At 48.8% G+C, this 23,134-nt stretch overlaps 2 protein-coding genes across 2 annotated transcripts; both read left to right on the forward strand.

Annotated features, from left to right (window-relative positions):
* Positions 1-3,646: 3,646 nt before the first annotated feature.
* On the forward strand, positions 3,647-6,742 carry LOC139790953 (autotransporter adhesin BpaC-like; the record flags this gene model as incomplete). Its single annotated transcript, XM_071732728.1, has 3 exons — positions 3,647-4,354; positions 4,415-5,999; positions 6,451-6,742. Coding segments are annotated over 3 exons (2,397 nt in total), but the record flags the coding sequence as incomplete, so codon positions are not given.
* Positions 6,743-9,269: 2,527 nt separating this feature from the next.
* Positions 9,270-21,343, forward strand: METTL3 (methyltransferase 3, N6-adenosine-methyltransferase complex catalytic subunit). The gene is given in 10 exon segments (XM_071732722.1): positions 9,270-9,422; positions 10,465-10,721; positions 10,816-11,247; positions 13,284-13,308; positions 13,311-13,458; positions 16,109-16,268; positions 16,270-16,332; positions 21,127-21,163; positions 21,166-21,201; positions 21,204-21,343. Coding segments are annotated over 10 exon segments (1,392 nt in total). The 5' UTR covers positions 9,270-9,328.
* Positions 21,344-23,134: the final 1,791 nt, after the last annotated feature.

The following is a 23,134-nucleotide window of genomic DNA, read 5'->3' on the forward strand; positions in this document are numbered from 1 at the left end:
TCAAAACCATCACTTTTTGGGTCAAACCCACCACTTTTTGGGTTAAAAACCGAACTTTTTTTGTAATTTGGGGTTAAAACATTGATTTTTGGGTCAAACCCACCACTTTTTGGGTTAAAATGATGCTTTTTGGGGTAATTTGGGGTCAAAACCATCAATTTTGGGGTCAAAACCATTGATTTTTGGGTCAAATCCATCACTTTTTGGGTCAAATCCACCACTTTTTGGGTTAAAACCCCAACTTTTTGGGTAATTTGGGGTCAAAACATTGATTTTTGGGTCAAAACCACCACTTTTTGGGTTCAAATGATGCTTTTTGGGGTAATTTGGGGTCAAAACCATCAATTTTGGGGTCAAAACCACTGATTTTTGGGTCAAACCCATCAATTTTTGGGTTAAAATTATGGTTTTTAGGTAATTTGGGGTAAAAACATCAATTTTGGGGTCAAACCCATCAATTTTTGGGTCAAAACCACCACTTTTTGGGTTAAAAACCCAACTTTTTGGGTAATTTGGGGTCAAAACCATCAATTTTGGGTCAAAACCACCACTTCTTGGGTTAAAACCCCAACTTTTTGGGTAATTTGGGGTTAAACCATTGATTTTTGGGTCAAATCCACCACGTTTTGGGTTCAAATGATGCTTTTTGGGGTAATTAGGGGTAAAAACATCAATTTTGGGGTCAAAACCATTGATTTTGGGTCAAATCCACCACTTTTTGGGTTAAACCCCCAACTTTTTGGGTAATTTGGGGTCAAAACCATCGATTTTGGGTCAAAACCATCGATTTTGGGTCAAACCAACAACTTTTTTTGCAATTTGGGGTCAAACCCATCACTTTTTGGGTCAAAACCACCACTTTTTGGGTCAAACCCATCCCTTTTTGGGTCCAAACGATGCTTTTTAGGTAATTTGGGGTTAAACCATTGATTTTTGGGTCAAACCCATCACTTTTTGGGTCAAAACCACCACTTTTTGGGTTAAAATTATGTTTTTTAGGTAATTTGGGGTAAAAACATCAATTTTGGGGTCAAAACCACCACTTTTTGGGTTAAAACCCCAACTTTTTTTGTAATTTGGGGTTAAAACATTGATTTTTGGGTCAAAACCACCACTTTTTGGGTTAAAATGATGTTTTTTGGGGTTAAAACATCGATTTTTGGGTCAAAACTACCTCTTTTTGAGTTAAAAAACCAACTTTTTGGGTATTCTGGGGTAAAAACATCAATTTTGGGGTCAAAACCACCACTTTTGGGTTAAAATGATGCGTTTTTAGGTAATTTGGGGTTAAAACATTGATTTTTGGGTCAAAACCATTGATTTTGGGTCAAAACCATCACTTTTTGGGTCAAAACCACCACTTTTTGGGTTAAAATGATGTTTTTTGGGGTTAAAACATCGATTTTGGGGTCAAACCCATCACTTTTTGGGTTAAAATGATGCTTTTTGGGGTAATTTGGGGTCAAAACCATCGATTTTGGGTCAAAACCATTGATTTTTGGGTCAAAACCACCACTTTTTGGGTTAAAACAATGAATTTAGGGCAATTTGGGGTTAAAAACATCAATTTTGGGGTCAAATCCACCACTTTTTGGGTTAAAAACCCAACTTTTTGGGTAATTTGGGGTCAAAACCATCGATTTGGGGTCAAAACCATTGCTTTTTGGGTCAAATCCACCACTTTTTGGGTCAAAATGATGCTTTTTAGGTAATTTGGGGTTAAAACATTGATTTTTGGGTCAAAACCATTGATTTTGGGGTCAAATCCACCACTTTTTGGGTTAAAACCCCAACTTTTTGGGTAATTTGGGGTAAAAACATCAATTTTGGGGTCAAAACCACTGATTTTTGGGTCAAACCCATCAAGTTTTGGGTTAAACTTATGGTTTTTAGGTAATTTGGGGTTAAAACATTGATTTTTGGGTCAAAACCATCACTTTTTGGGTCAAAACCACCACTTTTTGGGTTAAAATGATGATTTTTAGGTAATTTGGGGTAAAAACATCAATTTTGGGGTCAAACCCATCAATTTTTGGGTTAAACCCCCAACTTTTTGGGTAATTTGGGGTCAAAACCATCAATTTTGGGGTCAAAACCATTGATTTTTGGGGCAAAACCATAAATTTTTGGGTTAAAATTATGGTTTTTGGGTAATTTGGGGTAAAAACATTAATTTTGGGGTCAAAACCACTGATTTTTGGGTCAAACCCATCACTTTTTGGGTCAAAACCACCACTTTCTGGGTTAAAATGATGCTTTTTGGGGTAATTTGGGGTCAAAACCATCACTTTTTGGGTCAAATCCGCCACTTTTGGGGTTAAAATTATGGTTTTTGGGTAATTTGGGGTAAAAACATTAATTTTGGGGTCAAAACCACTGATTTTTGGGTCAAAACCACCACTTTTTGGGTTAAAATTATGGTTTTTAGGTAATTTGGGGTTAAAACATTGATTTTTGGGTCAAACCCATCACTTTTTGGGTCAAAACCACCACTTTTTGGGTTCAAATGATGCTTTTTGGGGTAATTTGGGGCAAAAAGATCAATTTTGGGGTCAAAACCATTGATTTTTGGGTCAAAACCACCACTTTTTGGGTTAAAACAATGAATTTAGGGCAATTTGGGGTTAAAAACATCAATTTTGGGTCAAATCCACCACTTTTTGGGTTAAACCCCCAACTTTTTGGGTAATTTGGGGTCGAAACCATCGATTTTGGGTCAAAACCATTGATTTTGGGTCAAACCCAGTGATTTTTGGGTCAAAACAATCACTTTTTGGGTCAAAACCATCACTTTTTGGGTCAAAATGATGCTTTTTAGGTAATTTGGGGTTAAAACATTGATTTTTGGGTCAAAACCATCACTTTTTGGGTCAAATCCACCACTTTTTGGGTTAAAAACCCAACTTTTGGGGTAATTTGGGGTAAAAACATCAATTTTGGGGTCAAAACCATTGATTTTGGGTCAAATCCCCAACTTTTTTTGCAATTTGGGGTCAAACCCATCACTTTTTGGGTCAAATCCACCACTTTTTGGGTCAAACCCATCACTTTTTGGGTCAAATCCACCCCTTTTTGGGTCAAAATTATGCTTTTTAGGTCATTTGGGGTTAAACCATTGCTTTTTCCACCTCCCTCACCCCCCTCTCTCTCTTTTTCCCCCACAGCCTCCCCCTCCATGGACCCCCCCGGGTCCCCCCCCACCCCCCACCCCTCCCCCCCTCTTTGGCCCCTCCCCCCCACCCCCTTTCGACCTCCCCCTGATCCTGGACGAGCTCCTCCTCCTCCAACAGCTCCAACTCCGCCAACTCCAAACCACCCAAGAGCTGCGGCGCCAACTCCTCCTCTTGGGGACCCCCCCCAAAACCCCCCAGGACCCCCCCAAAAAACCCCCCAAATTTTCCCACCCCCTCCCCCACCCCCCCCGCACCCCAAACGACCCCCGACGCCCCCCTCCCCCCCTTCCCTTGGACCCTTCCCGCCCGATCCTCCATTTTTGGACAAACTCCCCCAAAATCCCGCTCGCCGCCCCCCTCCCGGCCTCTCATTGGCCGCCCACAAGTGGCCCCGCCCCCTGGGTGACCCCCGGCCCCTCCCCCTTTGTTTTCTCCCAACCGACGCCCGACTCGGCCCCGGTGGCCACCAAAAGGGCTCAGGTGGCCACCGAAAGGTTCCGGAAGGCAAGAGGCGCCGGGCGGGGATTGGGCGACTTCCGGGGGCCTCGAGGAGAGGGGATGGAGGCACCCAAAGGACCAATGGGGCCACCCGAGGGGGCAACGGCACCCAAGGGGTCAACGGGAGCACCCGAGGGGTCAATGGCACCCAAGAAGCCAATGGGAGCACCCGAGGGACCAATGGGAGCACCCGAGGGGCCAATGGGAGCACCCAACTCAACCCAACCACCCAATGGGTCAACAGGAGCACCCAAGGGGTCAACGAGAGCACCCAATGGGTCAACGGGAGCACCCAGGGGGGCAACAGCACCCAAGAACCCAATGGGAGCACCCAAGGGACCAATGGGAGCACCCAAGGGGTCAACGAGAGCACCCAATGGGTCAACAGCACCCAAGAACCCAATGGGAGCACCCAACAGGTCAATGGGAGCACCCAAGGGGTCAACGAGAGCACCCAAAGGGTCAACACCAGTCAAGAACCCAATGGGAGCACCCAAGGGGCCAATGGGAGCACCCAACGAGTCAACTTGAGCACCCAACTCAACCCAACCACCCAAGAAGTCAACAAGAGCACCCAAGAAGTCAATGACAGCACCCAATGGGTCAACGGCACCCAAGAACCCAATGGGAGCACCCAACAGGTCAATGGGAGCACCCAAGGGGTCAACGAGAGCACCCAATGGGTCAACGGCACCCAACAACCCAATGGGAGCACCCAAGGGGCTAATGGGAGCACCCAAGAGGTCAACTTGAGCACCCAACTCAACCCAACCACCCAAGAGGTCAATGGGAGCACCCAACAAGTCAATGGGAGCACCCAAGGGGTCAACGGCACCCAACAACCCAATGGGAGCACCCAACGAGTCAATGGGAGCACCCAAGGGGTCAACGGGAGCACCCAACTCAACCCAACCACCCAAGAGGTCAACAGGGGCACCCAACAACCCAATGGGAGCACCCAAGGGGTCAACGGGAGCACCCAAGGGGTCAACGGCACCCAACAACCCAATGGGAGCACCCAACAGGTCAATGGGAGCACCCAACGAGTCAACTTGAGCACCCAACTCAACCCAACCACCCAATGGGTCAACAGGAGCACCCAAGAAGTCAATGACAGCACCCAATGGGTCAACGGCACCCAAGAACCCAATGGGAGCACCCAAGGGGTCAACGAGAGCACCCAAGGGGTCAACGGCACCCAAGAGGTCAACGAGAGCACCCAATGGGCCAATGGGAGCACCCAAGGGGTCAACGAGAGCACCCAAGGGGTCAACGAGAGCACCCAATGGGTCAACGGGAGCACCCAACTCAACCCAACCACCCAACAACCCAATGGGAGCACCCAAAGGGCCAATGGGAGCACCCAAGGGGTCAACGAGAGCACCCAACTCAACCCAACCACCCGAGAAGTCAACGAGAGCACCCAACAACCCAATGGGAGCACCCAGGAAGTCAACGAGAGCACCCAAGGGGTCAACGGCACCCAACAAGCCAATGGGAGCACCCAAGGGGCCAATGGGAGCACCCAATGGGTCAATGAGAGCACCCAATGGGTCAATGGGAGCACCCAGTGGGTCAACAGCACCCAAGAACCCAATGGGAGCACCCAAGGGGCCAATGGGAGCACCCAAGGGGTCAACTTGAGCACCCAACTCAACCCAACCACCCAACGGGTCAATGGGAGCACCCAACAAGTCAATGAGAGCACCCAAGGGGTCAACGGGAGCACCCAAGGGGTCAACGGCACCCAAGAACCCAATGGGAGCACCCAAGAACCCAATGGGAGCACCCAAGGGGTCAACGAGAGCACCCAATGGGTCAACGGGAGCACCCAAGGGGTCAACGGCACCCAAGAACCCAATGGGAGCACCCAAGGGACCAATGGGAGCACCCAAGGGGTCAACGAGAGCACCCAAGGGGTCAACGGCACCCAAGAACCCAACTGGAGCACCCAATGGGCCAATGGGAGCACCCAACCCAACCCCCCCCCCCACCCAACCCAAGATGGCCACCCAACAACTCCACCTCTTCGAGCCCACGAGCTGCGGCGAGAACCCCAACCCGAGGGGCCCAACGTGGGGCCCCAGAAGCCCCTCCCAAGCCCCGCCCCTTTTCCCGGAGGCCACGCCCACTCCGGAACTCCAGCCATTGGTGGAAAACATGGAGGCTCCTCCCCCTCCTCCCCTCCCCCACCGTTGGGTTCAAGATGGCGGCGGGGGCGTGGCCGTGACGTCAGAGGGGGCGGGGCCTCTGCCTCCCCAGCTCTGTTGGGGTCACCGGAGGGGCCCCCCAAGCCCCTCCCCCTTCCGGAAGTTGAAGAAAATGAAGGTTTTGGGGGTCCCCCCCTTAATTTTGGGGAATTTTGGGGAGGTTTTGGGGTCCCCCAAAATTTTTGGGTTTTTTTGGGGGGTTTTGGGGTCCCCCCAAAAATTTTTGGGTTTTTTTTGGGGGGGTTTTGGGGTCCCCCAAAATTTTTGGGTTTTTTGGGGGGGTTTTGGGGTCCCCCTCCCCAAATTTGGGGGGTTTTGGGGTCCCCCCAAAATTTTTGGGGTTTTTTTGGGGGGTTTTGGGGTCCCTTCCCCAAATTTGGGGGGTTTTGGGGTCCCCTCCCAAAATTTTGGGGTTTTTTGGGGGGTTTTGGGATTCCCCAAAAATTTTTGGGGTTTTTTGGGGGGGTTTTGGGATTCCCCAAAATTTTGGGGTTTTTTTGGGGGTTTTTGGGGGAATTTTGGGAATTTTGGGGGTTCCCACACTGATCCCCCCCTTTTTTTTTCCCCAGATCTCAGGGGGGGTCCCCAAACCCCCCCAGGAAGAAGAAGATGGAGGCGTCCCCGGAGCCGAAAAATGAGGAGAAAAGGAGAATTTTTTTTTTTTTTTGGCTGAACCCCCCCAAATCTTTCCCTCTGGCCCAAAACCCCCAAATTTTCACCCAAAATTCTCCCCCCGTGTCGCGTCGGCGGAATAAAGGTGGTGGCTGAGCCTCAAAAATGGAGATTTTCCCCCAAAAATGGAGATTTTCCCACAAAAAATGAGGTTTTCCCCCCAAAAAATGGAGATTTTCACACAAAAAATGGGGATTTTCACACAAAAAATGGGGATTTTTCCTCAAAAATGGGGATTTTTCCCTCAAAAAATGGAGATTTTCACACAAAAAATGGAGATTTTTCCTCAAAAATTGAGGTTTTCCCCACAAAATGGAGATTTTTCCCAAAAAAAGGGAGATTTTGCCTCAAAAATGGAGATTTTCACACAAAAAATGGAGATTTTCCCTCAAAAATGGAGATTTCTCCCAAAAAAAGGGAGATTTTCACACAAAAAATGGAGATTTTCTCCCCAAAATGGGGATTTTCCCTCAAAAATGGAGATTTTTCCCCTAAAATTGAGATTTTCACACAAAAAATGGAGATTTTCCCCAAAAAATGGAGATTTTCCCCCCAAAATGGAGATTTTCCCTCAAAAATTGAGGTTTTCCCCACAAAAAGGAGATTTTTCCCAAAAAAGGGAGATTTTGCCTCAAAAATGGAGATTTTCACACAAAAAATGGAGATTTTCCCTCAAAAATGGAGATTTCTCCCAAAAAAAGGGAGATTTTCACACAAAAAATGGAGATTTTCTCCCCAAAATGGAGATTTTCCCTCAAAAATGGAGATTTTTCCCCTAAAATTGAGATTTTCACACAAAAAATGGGGATTTTCACCAAAAAATGGAGATTTTCCCCAAAAAATGGAGATTTTTCCCCTAAAATTGAGATTTTCACACAAAAAATGGAGATTTTCCCTCAAAAAAGGGAGATTTTGCCTCAAAAATGGAGATTTTCCCCCCCAAAATGGAGACTTTTACACAAAAAATGAGGTTTTCCCACAAAAAATGGAGATTTTCACACAAAAAATGGGGATTTTCCCTCAAAAAATGGGGATTTTTCCCCTAAAATTGAGATTTTTCACACAAAAAATGGAGATTTTTCCTCAAAAATTGAGGTTTTCCCCACAAAATGGAGATTTTTCCCAAAAAAAGGGAGATTTTGCCTCAAAAATGGAGATTTTCACACAAAAAATGGAGATTTTCCCTCAAAAATGGAGATTTCTCCCCAAAAAGGGAGATTTTGCCTCAAAAAATGGAGATTTTCCCCCCAAAATGGAGATTTTCACACAAAAAATGGAGATTTTCCCTCAAAAAAGGGAGATTTTGCCTCAAAAATGGAGATTTTCTCCCCAAAATGGGGATTTTCCCTCAAAAATGGAGATTTCTCCCCAAAAAAGGGAGATTTTCCCTCAAAAAATGGAGATTTTCCCCCAAAAATGGAGATTTTCACACAAAAAATGGAGATTTTCCCACAAAAATGGAGATTTTCCCTCAAAAAATGGGGATTTTCACACAAAAATTGAGATTTTCACACAAAAAAATATAGATTTTCACAAAAAATGGGGATTTTCCCTCAAAAATGGAGATTTTTCCCCTAAAATTGAGATTTTCACACAAAAAACGGGGATTTTCCCACAAAAATTGAGATTTTCACTCAAAAAAATGGGGATTTTCACCAAAAAAGGGAGATTTCCCCTCAAAAAATGGAGATTTTCACAGAAAAATGGAGATTTTCTCACAAAAAATGGAGATTTTCCCTCAAAAAATGGAGATTTTCCCACAAAAATTAAGATTTTCTCCCCAAAATAGGGATTTTCAAACAAAAAAAGGAGATTTTTCCCCCAAAATTGAGAATTTCACACAAAAAATGGGGATTTTCCCTCAAAAATGGGGATTTTTCCCTCAAAACTGGAGATTTTCCCTCAAAAATGGAGATTTTCACACAAAAAATGGAGATTTTCCCCCAAAAATGGAGATTTTTCCCTCAAAAAATGGAGATTTTCCCTCAAAAACAAGGATGTTTCCACTAAAAGAGGAGTTTTTCCCCCAAAAAGCCAAAAATTTCCCTCAAAAATGATAAATTTTCCCTCTAAAATTTAAGATTTTGCTGAAAAATCGAGGTTTTTCCTCCAAAAATGAGGAAAAATAAAAGTTTCTCCTCAAAACAAGCAGAGAACTCCCTAAAACTGAAGATTTTCCCTCAAAAATAGGCGTTTATTCACCAAAAGGGATTTTTCCACCTCAAAAAAAAAGCTTTTCCCTCAAAAAGTCCTTTTTTCCCCTCAAAAAAAAAAGAGCAGTTTTCCCAAAAAGCGTTTTTTTCCCCTCAAAACGGAGCTGGTTAAAAAACCCCGCGTTTTCCTCAAAAAAAGGAGCATTTTTCCCCCAAAAAAGCTGCTTTTTCCCCTCAAACCGTTCGCTTCCGGTCCTCGAGCACCCATTTCCTGTCAGAAAATCCCAAAAAAGCCTTTTTTTTCCCTCAAAAAAACCTCCCCCCCCCCTTCCCTTTTCCCCCGCCCGAACTCAAAATGGCGGCGGAGCCGCTGCCTCCAAAATGGCGGCGGTCGCTATGGCAACGCGCGACGCTTCCCTCCCCTCCGTCTCCATGGCGACTCCCGCCACTTCCGCTTCCGGGTTCGCCGGGCGGGGCCTGGAAGTTCCGGCGGCTCCGGGCCGAGTTCTGGGGGGGTTTTTTTTGGGTTTTTTTTCGGGTTTTTTGGGTTTTTTTTTTTTGGCTTTTGGTTTTTTTTGGGTTTTTTGGGGTTTTTGGGGGTTTCCGGAGAATTTTGGCGGCCATGTCGGACACGTGGAGCTCGATCCAGGCCCACAAGAAGCAGTTGGATTCCCTCCGGGAGCGGCTGCAGCGGCGCCGGAAGCAGGACCCGTTGGGTCAGCGCGGGGGTCAAAGGTCACGTGGGGGGAGGGGGCGTGGCCTATGGGATCGCGGGTCACGTGGTTGTGGGCGGGGAAAGTCAAGGGGGTGGGGTCAGAGGTCACGGAGGGGTCGTGGGTTGGGTGGAGGTCAAGGGGGGTTGGGTTGAGGTCAAGTGGGTGGGGCCTGAGGTCACGTGGGTGGGGTTAGAGGTCACGGTTGGGGCGTGGGTGGGGTCAGAGGTCAACTGGGCGTGGTCGGGGGTCAACGAAGGGTCAGAGGTCACCGTGGGGTGGGGGTCAGAGGTCACACGGCCTCCATTTTAGGCCTAGTCCCCCGTTTGAGGCCTCTCCTTGGGGTCAGAGGTCAAGTGGGTGGGGTCTGAGGTCACGTGGGTGGGGTTAGAGGTGACGGTTGGGGCGTGGGTGGGGTCAGAGGTCAACTGGGCGTGGTTAGGGGTCAACAAAGGGTCAGAGGTCACCGTGGGGTGGGGTCAGAGGTCACACGGCCTCCATTTTAGGCCTAGCCCCCCGTTTGAGGCCTCTCCTTGGGGTCAGAGGTCAAGTGGGTGGGGTCTGAGGTCACGTGGGTGGGGTCTGAGGTCACGGTTGGGGCGTGGGTGGGGTCAGAGGTCAACTGGGCGTGGTCGGGGGGTCAACGAAGGGTCAGAGGTCACCATGGGGTGGGGTCAGAGGTCACATGGCCTCCATTTTAGGCCTAGGCCCCCGTTTGAGGCCTCTCCTTGGGGTCAGAGGTCAAGTGGGTGGGGCCTGAGGTCACGTGGGTGGGGTTAGAGGTCACGGTTGGGGCGTGGGTGGGGTCAGAGGTCAACTGGGCGTGGTCGGGGGTCAACGAAGGGTCAGAGGTCACCGTGGGGTGGGGTCAGAGGTCACACGGCCTCCATTTTAGGCCTAGCCTCCCGTTTGAGGCCTCTCCTTGGGGTCAGAGGTCAACAGCGGGGCCACCCATTGGTCGGTTGGGTCAAAGGTCAACGTGGGGGTTACACCCGGGCTCAAAGGTCACCGCGGGGTCAAAGTTCACTTCCTGTCCCCTCCCCAGACCTCACGGCCCCTCCCCGCACCTCCAGCCCGGGCCCCGCTTCCTCCCCATCCCTCCTCCTCCCTTCTTCGGCTCCGCCCTCCTCGGCCCCGCCCCTTCCGGTGGGGCTGGGCGGGGCCTCCTCCGGCGGCGGGATGGGCGTGGCCGAGGTGACCTTTGACCCCGCCCTGGAACGCCGCCTCCTCCTCCACTTGGCCGACCTCAGCCTCCCCCTCCCCACCGACGCCGCCGCCATTTGCGACGCCATCGCCGCCGCCGTAAGTCCCGGGCCTCCTCCTCCTTCCGGCGGTGCCGTCGCCGCTGTGACGTCATCGTCGCCACTGTGACGTCATCGCCCACTTCCTCTTCCAGCCCTCGGCCTTGCCGGAAGTGGAAAGCCTCCTCCAGAAGTTCGCCGCCCAAGAGTTGATCGAGGTCAAGAGGGGGTTGATGCCCGAGGGGCCTTCCCAGAATACCTTGGTCACCTACGCCGACCACTCCAAGCTGTCGGCCATGACGGGGGCGGTGAAGGAGAGGAAGAGGAGGGCGGAGCAAGATGGCGGCGGGGAGGACGGCGGCGGCGGCGGAGGCGGCGACGAAGGTGGAGGAGGAGGAGGAGGTGGAGGAGGAGGAGGAGGCCTCGGGGGTTCGGCGGCGGGCGGGGGCGGGGCCGGGGGCCTGGGGGGAGGGGAAATGGCGGGGAAGGAGGCGCTGAAGAAGTCGAGGAAGCAGGCGTCGGACGTGGACCTGGAGATCGAGAGCTTGCTGAGTCAGCAGTCCACCAAGGAGCAGCAGAGCAAGAAGGTGGGCGGGGTGGGGGGCACCCATGGGTGCTCCTCGGGGGGGTGGGGGGCCGGGGGGTGCCGCTCGTGGAGAGGTTTGAGCTCAAAATGGCGGAAAACGCACGTGGGTGTTCGGTGGAGGGGTTCGGAGAAGCTCAACAAGATGGCCGACCGACCGCCAAGATGGCGGCCGCCACCCATGGGTGCTCCTTGCGTGGGTGGGGGGATGGGGGGTGCCGCTCGTGGAGAGGTTGGAGCTCAAAATGGCGGAAAATGCGCGTGGGCGCTCGTTGGAAGGGTTCGGAGAAGCTCAACAAGATGGCCGACCCACTGCCAAGATGGCGGAGGGCACCCATGGGTGCTCCTTGGGTGGGTGGGGGGCCGGGGGGTTCCCTTTGTGGAGAGGTTTGAGCTCAAAATGGCGGAAAACGTGGATGGGTGCTCATGGGAAGGGTTCGGAGAAGCTCAACAAGATGGCCGACCCACTGCCAAGATGGCGGCCGCCACCCATGGGTGCTCCTTGGGTGGGTGGGGGTGCTGCCTGTGGAGAGGTTTGAGCTCAAAATGGCGGAAAACGCGCGTGGGTGCTCATGGGAGGGGTTCGGAGAAGCTCAACAAGATGGCCGACCGACCGCCAAGATGGCCGACTCACTGCCAAGATGGCGGCCGCCACCCATGGGTGCTCCTTGGGTGGGTGGGGGGAGGGGGGTGCTGCCTGTGGAGAGGTTTGAGCTCAAAATGGCGGAAAACGCCCGTGGGTGCTCATGGGAAGGGTTCGGAGAAGCTCAACAAGATGGCCGCTCGCCCGCCAAGATGGCGGCCGCCACCCGTGGGTGCTCATGGGAAGGGCCCGGAGATGCCACCCAATGGGGTTGGGTGTAACAAGATGGCGGCGGCACCCATGGTGCTCATGGGAAGGGGCTGGAGGAGCTCAACAAGATGGCCGCCCGACCGCCAAGATGGCCGCCTGACCGCCAAGATGGCGGCCGCCGCCCGCGGGTGCTCATGGGAAGGGCCTGGAGGTTGGGTTGGGCGCCAAGGTGGCGGCGGCCATCTTGGATTCCCTCTGGGTTGAGTCAGGTGACCCTGGAGCACTGAGGCGGCGGCCATCTTGGATTCTCCCGGGTTGAGTCAGGTGGTTCCGGGCAGCCAAGATGGCGGCCGCCGCCCGCGGGTGCTCATGGGAAGTTCAACAAGATGGCGGAGTGCCCGACAAGGTGGTGGCGGCCATCTTGGATTTCCTCTGGTTGAGTCAGGTGATGCTGGAGCACTGAGGCGGCGGCCATCTTGGATTCTCCCGGGTTGAGTCAGGTGGTTCCGGGCAGCCAAGATGGCGGCCGCCGCCCGCGGGTGCTCATGGGAAGGGCCTGGAGGTTGGGTTGGACGCCAAGGTGGCAGCGGCCATCTTGGATTCCCCCTGGGTTGAGTCAGGTGATGCTGGAGCACTGAGGCGGCGGCCATCTTGGATTCTCCCGGGTTGAGTCAGGTGGTTCCGGGCAGCCAAGATGGCGGCCGCCGCCCGCGGGTGCTCATGGGAAGGGCCTGGAGGTTGGGTTGGGCACCAAGGTGGTGGCGGCCATCTTGGATTTCCCCCTGGCTTGAGTCAGGTGATGCCAGAGCACCAAGGGGGCGGCGGCCATCTTGGATGAGGTGTCCACCTCCACCCAGCTTGAGCCAGAGGCTCCTGGCCCATAAAGGTGGCGCGGCCATCTTGGATGAGGTATCCACCTCCACCCAGCTTGAGCCAGGGGATCCTGGCCCATAAAGGTGGTGACGGCCATCTTGGATGAGCTTGAGCCAGGGGGTCCTGGCCCATAAAGGTGGTGGCGGCCATCTTGGATGAGGTGTCCACCTCCACCCAGCTTGAGCCAGAGGCTCCTGGCCCATAAAGGTGGCAGCAGCCATCTTGGATGAGCTTGAGCCAGAGGATCCTGGCCCATAAAGGTGGCGGCGGCCATCTTGGATGAGGTGTCCACCTCCACCCAGCTTGAGCCAGAGGATCCTGGCCCATAAAGGTGGCGGCGGCCATCTTGGATGAGATGTCCCCTCTCCCCCCAGGTGAGCCAGGAGATCCTGGAGCTTCTGACACGACGACGGCCAAGGAACAATCAATCGTGGAGAAGTTCCGGTCCCGGGGCCGGGCCCAGGTCCAGGAGTTCTGCGACCACGGAACCAAAGAGGAGTGCGTCAAGGCCACGGGGGACGAGCGGCCATGTCGCAAGCTTCACTTCCGGTCAGTCGGGGCCTTCGGTCTCCTTCTCCAGCCGTGGTCTCCATGTTCTTCTCCATCTTCTCCATGACTCAGTGTCCTCCATCTTCTCCATCCATGTTCTCCATGGCTCCATCTTCTTCATCCATGTTCTCCTCCATCTTCTCCATGTTCTCCATCCATGTTCTTCGTGTTCTCCACGACTCCATCTTCTCCATGTCTCCATCCATGGGCTCCATGTTCTTCTCCATGTCCTCTTCCATGTTCTCCTCCATGTTCTCCTTGTTCTCCATCCGTGGGCTCCATGTTCTTTCTCCATCCATGTCCTTCTCCATGTTCTCCTCCATGTTCTCCATGTTCTTCTCCATGTTCTTCATGTTCTCCATGACTCCATGGTCTCCATGTTCTCCTCCATGTTCTCCATCCATGTTCTCCATCTTCTTCTCCATATTCTTCATCCATGTTCTTCTCCATGTTCTCCTCCATGTTCTTCATCTTCTCCATGTTCTCCACGTTCTCCATGGTCTCCATGTTCTTCTCCATGTTCTCCACCCATGTTCTCTATGTCCTCCTCCATGTTCTCCATGGTCTCCATCCATGTTCTCCATGTTTTCCTCCATGTTCTCCACGTTCTCCATGGTCTCCATGTTCTTCGTCCATGTTTTCCATCCAGATTTTTCATCCATGTTCTCCATCTTCTTCTCCTCACTCTCCATCCATATTCTCCTCCATGTTCTCCTTGTTCTCCATCCATGTTCTCCATGTTCTTCTCCATTTTCTCCTCCATGTTCTCCATCCATGTTCTCCATGGTCTCCACGTTCTTCATCCATGTTTTCCATCCATATTTTTCATCCATGGTCTCCATGTTCTCCTCCATGTTCTCCATGTTCTTCTCCATGTTTTCCTCCATGTTCTCCATGGTCTCCATGTTCTTCATCCATGTTTTCCATCCAGATTTTTCATCCATGTTCTCCATGTTCTTCTCCTCATCCTCCATCCATGTTCTCCTCCATGTTCTTCTCCTTGTTCTCCATCCATGTTCTCCATGTTCTTCTCCATATTCTTCATCCATGTTCTCCGTCCACGTTCTCCATGACTCCATGTTCTCCTCCATGTTTTCCATCCATATTTTTCACCCATGTTCTTCTCCTCATCCTCCATCCATGTTCTCCTCCATGTTCTCCTTGTTCTCCATCCATGGTCTCCATGTTCTTCTCCATTTTCTCCTCCATGTTCTCCACGTTCTCCATGACTCCATGTTCTTCATCCATGTTTTCCATCCAGATTTTTCATCCATGTCCTCCATGTTCTTCTCCATGTTCTTCATGTTCTCCATGACTCCATGTCTGCATGTTCTCCATCCATGTTCTCTATGTCCTCCTCCATGTTCTTCTCCATGTTCTCCTTGTTCTCCATCCATGTCCTTCTCCATGTTCTTCTCCATGTTCTCCATGTTCTCCTCCATGTTCTCCTCCATGTTCTCCATGACTCCATCTTCTTCATCCATGTTTTCCATCCAGATTTTTCATCCATGTTCTTTTCCTCATCCTCCATCCATGTTCTCCTCCATGTTCTCCTTGTTCTCCATCCATGTTCTCCTCCATGTTCTTCTCCATGTTCTCCATCCATCTTCTCCATGTTCTCCTCCATGTTTTCCATCCATGGTCTCCATCTTCTTCTCCATATTCTTCATCCATGTTCTCCATCCATGTTCTCCATGTCCTCCATGTTCTTCTCCATGTTCTCCATCCATGTCCTTCTCCATGTTCTCCTTGTTCTCCATCCATGTTCTCCATGTTCTTCTCCATTTTCTCCTCCATGTTCTCCATCCACGTTCTCCATGACTCCACGTTCTTCATCCATGTTCTCCATGGTCTCCATGTTCTTCATCCATGTTTTCCATCCATATTTTTCATCCATGTTCTCCATGTTCTTCTCCATGTTCTTCATGTTCTCCATGACTCCATGGTCTCCATTTTCTCCTCCATGTTCTCCATCCACGTTCTCCATGACTCCACATTCTTCATCCATGCTTTCCATCCAGATTTTTCATCCATGTTCTCCATGTTCTCCATCCATCCATGTTCTCCATGTTCTCTATGTCCTCCTCCATCTTCTTCTTCATGTTCTCCTTGTTCTCCATCCACGTTCTCCATGACTCCATGTTCTTCATCCATGCTTTCCATCCAGATTTTTCATCCATGTCCTCCATGTTCTTCTCCATGTTCTTCTCCATGTTCTTCTCCATGTTCTCCATGACTCCATGGTCTCCATGTTCTTCTCCATATTCTCCATCCATGTTCTCTATGTCCTCCTCCATGTTCTCCTCCATGTTCTCCATGGTCTCCATCCATGTTCTCCATGTTTTTCTCCATATTCTTCATCCATGTTCTCCGTCCATGTTCTCCATGTTCTCCTCCATGTTCTCCATGGTCTCCATGTTCTTCTCCTCATCCTCCATCCATGTTCTCCTCCATGTTCTCCATGTTCTCCATGTCCTCCTCCATCTTCTTCTCCTTGTTCTCCATCCACATTCTCCACGTTTCCCATCCACGTTCTCCACGGTCATCTCCCCGTTCTTCTCCATCTTCTCCACCCACAATCCCCCCATCCTCCCCTCCCCCCCCTGCCCCCTTCTCCCCTTCCTCACCTCCTCCTCTTCCTCCCCGGCAGACGAATCATCAACAAGCACACGGACGAGTCCCTGGGCGACTGCTCCTTCCTCAACACCTGCTTCCACATGGACACCTGCAAATATGTCCACTACGAGATCGACGCCTGCCCCGAGACCCCACCCAGGACCCCGCCCCACGCCCACCCCCGCGACCGCAGCCCACCAGGACCTCACCCGGCCCCCTCCCCCCGACGCCGGCGCCGACCGCCTCTTCCCCCCCCAGGTAAAACCAAAAAAACCTCTCATTTTCTTCATCTTTTCCTCAAAATCGAACTTTCCAGCACCTTTTCTGCACCAAAATGGCGGGGGGTTACCCCAAGAATTGAAGTTGTCCCAGGTTTTTTAACAAAAATGTCTTTTTTCTCTCAGTATTTGACATTTTCCCTTTTTTTGCACCAAAACGCAGATTTTTTACCTCAAGAGTTGAGGTTTCCCCATGTTTTCAAGAAAAACTGATTTTTCCCTCAATAATTTACATTTTCCCCTTTTTTTGCACCAAAATGTGAATTTTTTACCTCAGAACTTGAAGTTCTCCCATGTTTTATAGCAAATCTGTTGTTTCCCTCAATATTTTACATTTTTGCACCAAAATGTGGATTTTTTACCTCAAGAGTTGAAGTTGTCTCATGTTTTAAAAAAAAAGTGATTTTTCCCTCAATATTTTACATTTTCTCCTTTTTTCGCACCAAAACGTGGATTTTTTTACCCCAAGAGTTGAGGTTTCCCCATGTTTTTCAAGAAAAAGTGATTTTTCCCTCAATATTTTACATTTTCTCCTTTTTTTGCACCAAAATGTCGATTTTTTACCTCAAGAGTTGAGGTTTCCCCAGGTTTTCAAGAAAAGTGATTTTTCCTCAATAATTTACATTTCTCCTTTTTTGCACCAAAACGTGGATTTTTTACCTCAAGAGTTGAGGTTTCCCTGTGGTTTTCAAGAAAAAGTGATTTTTCCCTCAGTATTTTACATTTTCTCCTTTTTTCGCACCAAAATGCAGATTTTTTACCTCAAGAGTTGAGGTTTCCCATGTTTTTCAAGAAAAAGTGATTTTCCCTCAATAATTTACGTTTTCCCATTTTTCGCACCAAAATGTGAATTTTTTACCTCAGGAGTTGAAGTTGTCTCATGTTTTTAAAAAAAAAGTGATTTTTCCCTCAATGTTTTACGTTTTCTCCTTTTTTTACACCAAAATGTTGATTTTTTACCTCAAGAGTTGAGGTTTCCCCATGTTTTTCAAGAAAAAGTGATTTTTCCTTCAATAATTTACATTTCCCCTTTTTTTGCACCAAAATGTGAATTTTTACCTCAGAACTTGAAGTTGTCCCATGTTTTTATAGCAAATCTGTTGTTTCCCTCAATATTTTACATTTTTGCACCAAAATGTGGATTTTTTACCTCAGAACTTGAAGTTGTCCCATGTTTTTATAGCAAATCTGTTGTTTCCTCAATATTTTACATTTTTGCACCAAAACGTGGATTTTTTACCTCAAGAGTTGAGGTTTCCCCACGTTTTTCAAGAAAAAGTGATTTTTCCCTCAATATTTTACATTTTCCCCCTTTTTTTGCACCAAAATGTGGATTTTTTACCTCAAGAGTTGAGGTTTCCCCACGTTTTTCAAGAAAAAGTGATTTTTCCCTCAATATTTTACATTTCCCCCTTTTTTGGACCAAATTGTTAAGAGTTTTATCAATATTTACAGTTTTTCCTCATTTTTAAAGCAAAATCGTAATTTTTTACCTTAACATTTTAGTTACACAAAAAATCAACAGTTTCACCCCCAAAATCAACATTTTCAGCCCCAAAACCAACCATTTTAAACCTAAAGTGAACTTTTGCCTCAAAATTCAACATTTGCAGCCCAAATCAACATTTCCACCACCAAAATCAAGTCCTTCAACCACAAATCCACATTTTCACCCCCCAAAATCAATCATTTCACCCCAAAAGTAATGTTTTGCCCCATATTTTACATTTTTCCACTCTATTTTCTCCAAAACATTAATTTTCTGACAGAAAACACAATTTTAACCAATTTTTACCTCACAAAACCCCCATTTACCACCCCATCTCCTCCCTGCACCCCCTCAGAGCACCAAACTCTCCATAAACACAATTTCCCCCAATATTTTACATTTTTCTACTCTATTTTCTCCAAAACATTAATTTTCTGACAGAAAACACAATTTCAACCATTTTTTACCTCACAAAACCCCCATTTACCACCCCATCTCCTCCCTGCACCCCTTCAGAGCACCAAACCCCCCATAAACACCTCAATTTTTCCAATATTTTACATTTTCCTATTATATTTTTCCAAAACATTAATTTTCTGACAGAAAACACAATTTTAACCAATTTTTTACCTCACAAAACCCCCATTTACCACCCATCTCCTCCCTGCAACCCCTCAGAGCACCAAACTCCTCCATAAACACAATTTCCCCAATATTTTACATTTTCTACTCTATTTTCTTTAAACATTAATTTTCTGACAGAAAGCACAGTTTTTACAACACTTTTTACCTCAGAAAACCCCCATTTACACCCCATCTCTCCCTTCACCCTTCAGAGCACCAAACCCCCCATAAACACCTCCATTTTTCAATATTTTACATTTTCCTATTATATTTTTCCCAAACATTAATTTCTGACAGAAAAAATACTTTTAACGACACTTTTTACCTCACAAAACCCCCATTTACCACCCCATCTCCTCCCTTCACCCCTTCAGAGCACCAAACCTCCCATAAACACCTCAATTTTTCCAGTATTTTACACTTTCCTCTTATATTTTCTTCAAAACATTAATTTTCTGACAGAAAGCACCATTTTTACAACACTTTTTACCTCACAAAAACTCCATTTACTGCAGCTGTAACCCTCAGAGCATGAAACCCCCCCAAACCCAGAAACACCTCAATTTTCCCCAATATTTTACACTTTCCTATTATATTTTCCCAAAACATTAATTTTCTGACAGAAAACACAATTTCAACCAATTTTTACCTCACAAAACCCCCATTTACCACCCACCTCCTCCCTGCAACCCCTCAGAGCACCAAACCCCCATAAACACCTCAATTTTTCCAATATTTTACACTTTCCTATATATTTTTCCTCAGACATTAAATTTCTGACAGAAAAAATACTTTTAATGACACTTTTTACCTCACAAAACCCCCATTTACCACCCCATATCCTCCCTTCACCCCTTCAGAGCACCAACCCCCCCATAAACACCTCAATTTTTCCAATATTTTACACTTTCCTATTATATTTTTCCCAAAACATTAATTTTCTGACAGAAAACACAATTTCAGCCAATTTTTTACCTCACAAAACCCCATTTACCACCCCATCTCTTCCCTTCACCCCTTCAGAGCACCAAACCCCCCATAAACACCTCAATTTTTCCAATATTTTACACTTTCCTATTATATTTTTCCTCAGACATTAAATTTCTGACAGAAAAAATACTTTAGCGACACTTTTTACCTCACAAAACCCCCATTTACCGCCCCATCTCCTCCCTTCACCCCCTCAGAGCACCAAACTCCTCCATAAACACAATTTCCCCCAATATTTTACATTTTCTACTCTATTTTCTTTAAAACATTAATTTTCTGACAGAAAGCACAGTTTTTACAAACACTTTTTACCTCAGAAAACCCCCATTTACCACCCCATCTCCTCCCTTCACCCCTTCAGAGCACCAAACCCCCCATAACACCTCCATTTTTCCAATATTTTACATTTTCCTATTATATTTTTCCCAAAACATTAATTTCTGACAGAAAAAATACTTTTAACGACACTTTTTACCTCACAAAACCCCCATTTACCACCCCATCTCTTCCTTGCAACCCCTCAGAGCACCAAACCTCCCATAAACACCTCAATTTTTCCAATATTTTACACTTTCCTCTTATATTTTCTTCAAAACATTAATTTTCTGACAGAAAACACAATTTTAACCAATTTTTACCTCACAAAACCCCCATTTACCACCCATCTCATCCCTGCAACCCCTCAGAGCACCAAACCCCCATAAACACCTCAATTTTTCCAATATTTTACATTTTCCTATTATATTTTCTTCAAAACATTAATTTTCTGACAGAAAGCACAATTTTTACAACACTTTTTACCTCACAAAAAACTCATTTACTGCAGCTGTAACCCCTCAGAGCATGAAACCCCCCCCAAACCCAGAAACACCTCAATTTTCCCCAATATTTTACACTTTCCTATTATATTTTTCCCAAAACATTAATTTTCTGACAGAAAGCACAATTTTAACCAATTTTTTACCTCACAAAACCCCCATTTACCACCCCATCTCCTCCCTTCACCCCCTCAGAGCACCAAACTCCTCCATAAACACAATTTCCCCCAATATTTTACATTTTTCTACTCTATTTTCTCCAAAACATTAATTTTCTGACAGAAAACACAATTTCAACCAATTTTTTACTCACAAAACCCCATTTACCACCCCATCTCCTCCCTGCACCCCCTCAGAGCACCAAACCCCCATAAACACCTCAATTTTTCCAATATTTTACACTTTCCTATTATATTTTCCTCAGACATTAAATTTCTGACAGAAAAAATACTTTTAATGACACTTTTTACCTCACAAAACCCCCATTTACCACCCCATCTCCTCCCTTCACCCCTTCAGAGCACCAAACCCCCCATAAACACCTCAATTTTTCCAATATTTTACACTTTCCTCTTATATTTTCTTCAAAACATTAATTTTCTGACAGAAAACACAATTTTAACCAATTTTTTACCTCACAAAACCCCCATTTACCACCCCATCTCCTCCCTTCACCCCCTCAGCCCTCCCTCGGGCCCTCCCGGCCGCATTTTTTCCCCGTTTTTTTCCCTCGCAACCCCCAAAACTCCACTTTTTTTGTGCCAGGGAGGATTCTTTACCTCAGTTTTTCCCCAAAACTCCACTTTTTTTGTGCCGGGGAGGATTTTTACCTCAGTTTTTCCCCCAAAACCAGTGGATTTGCTGCGATATCCGTTACCTGGACGTCAGCATCCTGGGAAGTTCGCTGTCGTCATGGCCGACCCGCCCTGGACATCCACATGGAGCTGCCTTATGGGACCCTGACAGACGACGAGATGCGGCGCCTCAACATCCCCGTCCTGCAGGACGAGGGCTTCCTCTTCCTTTGGGTCACCGGCAGGTTCGTTTGTCCCCTTTTTTTCCCTCCATAATCCCCCAGAAATCCCCCCAAAACCTTCAGGTCCCCCCCTCGGCCTCCTCAGCTCCCCAAATCCCTCAAAACCCACTCGGTTCTCCCCCAAATCCCCTCCGATGGCCCCCAAATCTCCTCAGAACCTCTCTGAACACCCTTAAGGCCCCCGAAACCCACTTAGTGCCCCAAAACACCCTAAATGCCCCAAAACCCCCTCAGTTCCACACCCAGACCCCCAAACCCCCTTCAAATCCCCTCTTAGTTTCCCCAAAACCCCCTTAATGGCCCAAAACCCCCATAAGCCCCTCAACCCCCCCCAAATTCCCCCTATTTACCCCCAAAATCTCCTCAGAACCCCTCTGAACACCCTTAAGGCCCCGAAACCCACTTAGTGCCCCCCAAAACCTCTTAATGGCCCCAAATCCCCCTTAATACCCCCCAAATCCCCCCAAATCCCCCAACTCCCCCCAAATCCCCCCAAACCCCCCCAAATCCTCCCAATTCCCCTCAAACCCCCCCCAACCCCCTCTCAAATCCCCCAAATCCCCCCCAAATTCCTCAAATCCCCCCAAACCCCCCTCAGTCCCCCCAAGCCCCCCAAACCCCTTCCCCTCATCCCCAAACCCCCCAAATCCCCCTCAAATCCCCCCAATTCCCCCCAAATCCCCCTAAATCCCCCCCAAACCCCCCAAAACCCCCCAAATCCCCCCACATCCCCCTAAACCCCCTCAAATCCCCCCAACCCCTCTCAAATCCCCCAAATCCCCCCAGATCTCCCCAAACCCCCCTCAAATCCCCCCAAACCCCTTCCCCTCATCCCCAAACCCCCCAAATCCCCCTCAAATCCCCCTCAAATCCCCCCCAATTCCCCCAAATCCCCCTAAATCCCCCCAAACTCCCCAAAAATCCCCCAAAACCCCTCAAATCCCCCCACATCCCCCTAAACCCCCCCAAATCCCCCCCAACCCCCTCTCAAATTCCCCAATTCCCCCCAAACCCCTTTCCCTCATCCCCAAACCCCCCAAATCCCCCTCAAATCCCCCCCAACTCCCCCCAAATCCCCCTAAATCCCCCCAAACCCCCCAACCCCTCTCAAACCCCCCATTCCCCCAAACCCCCCTAAATCCCCTCAAACCCCCCCAACCCCCTCTCAAACCCCCCAAATTCCCCCAAATCCCCCTAAATCCCCTCAAACCCCCCCAACCCCCTCTCAAACCCCCCAAATTCCCCAAATCCCCCTAAATCCCCCCCAAACCCCCCAAAAATCCCCCAAAACCCCCCAAATCCCCCCAAACCCCCTCAAATCCCCCCAATTCCCCCCAAATCCCCCTAAATCCCCCCCAAACCCCCCAAAAATCCCCCAAAACCCCTCAAATCCCCCACATCCCCCTAAACCCCCTCAAATCCCCCCAACCCCCTCTCAAATCCCCCAAATCCCCCCAGATCTCCCCCAAACCCCCTCAGATCCCCCAAACCCCTTCCCCTCATCCCCAAACCCCCCAAATCCCCTCAAATCCCCCCAAATCCCCCTAAATCCCCCCCAACCCCCAAAAAATCCCCCAAAACCCCTCAAATCCCCCCACATCCCCCTAAATCCCCTCAAACCCCCCCAACCCCCTCTCAAATCCCCCCAAATCCCCCCAAACCCTTCCCCTCATCCCAAACCCCCCCAAATCCCCTCAAATCCCCCCAAACCCCCAAAACCCCCCCAAATCCCCTAAATCCCCCCCAAGCCCCCTAAAAAATCCCCCAAATCCCCCCCAAACCCCTTCCCCTCATCCCCAAACCCCCCCAAATCCGCTCAACTCCA

This window comes from Heliangelus exortis, unplaced genomic scaffold (genome assembly GCF_036169615.1).
Source record: "Heliangelus exortis unplaced genomic scaffold, bHelExo1.hap1 Scaffold_69, whole genome shotgun sequence".
NCBI lineage: Eukaryota > Metazoa > Chordata > Aves > Apodiformes > Trochilidae > Heliangelus > Heliangelus exortis.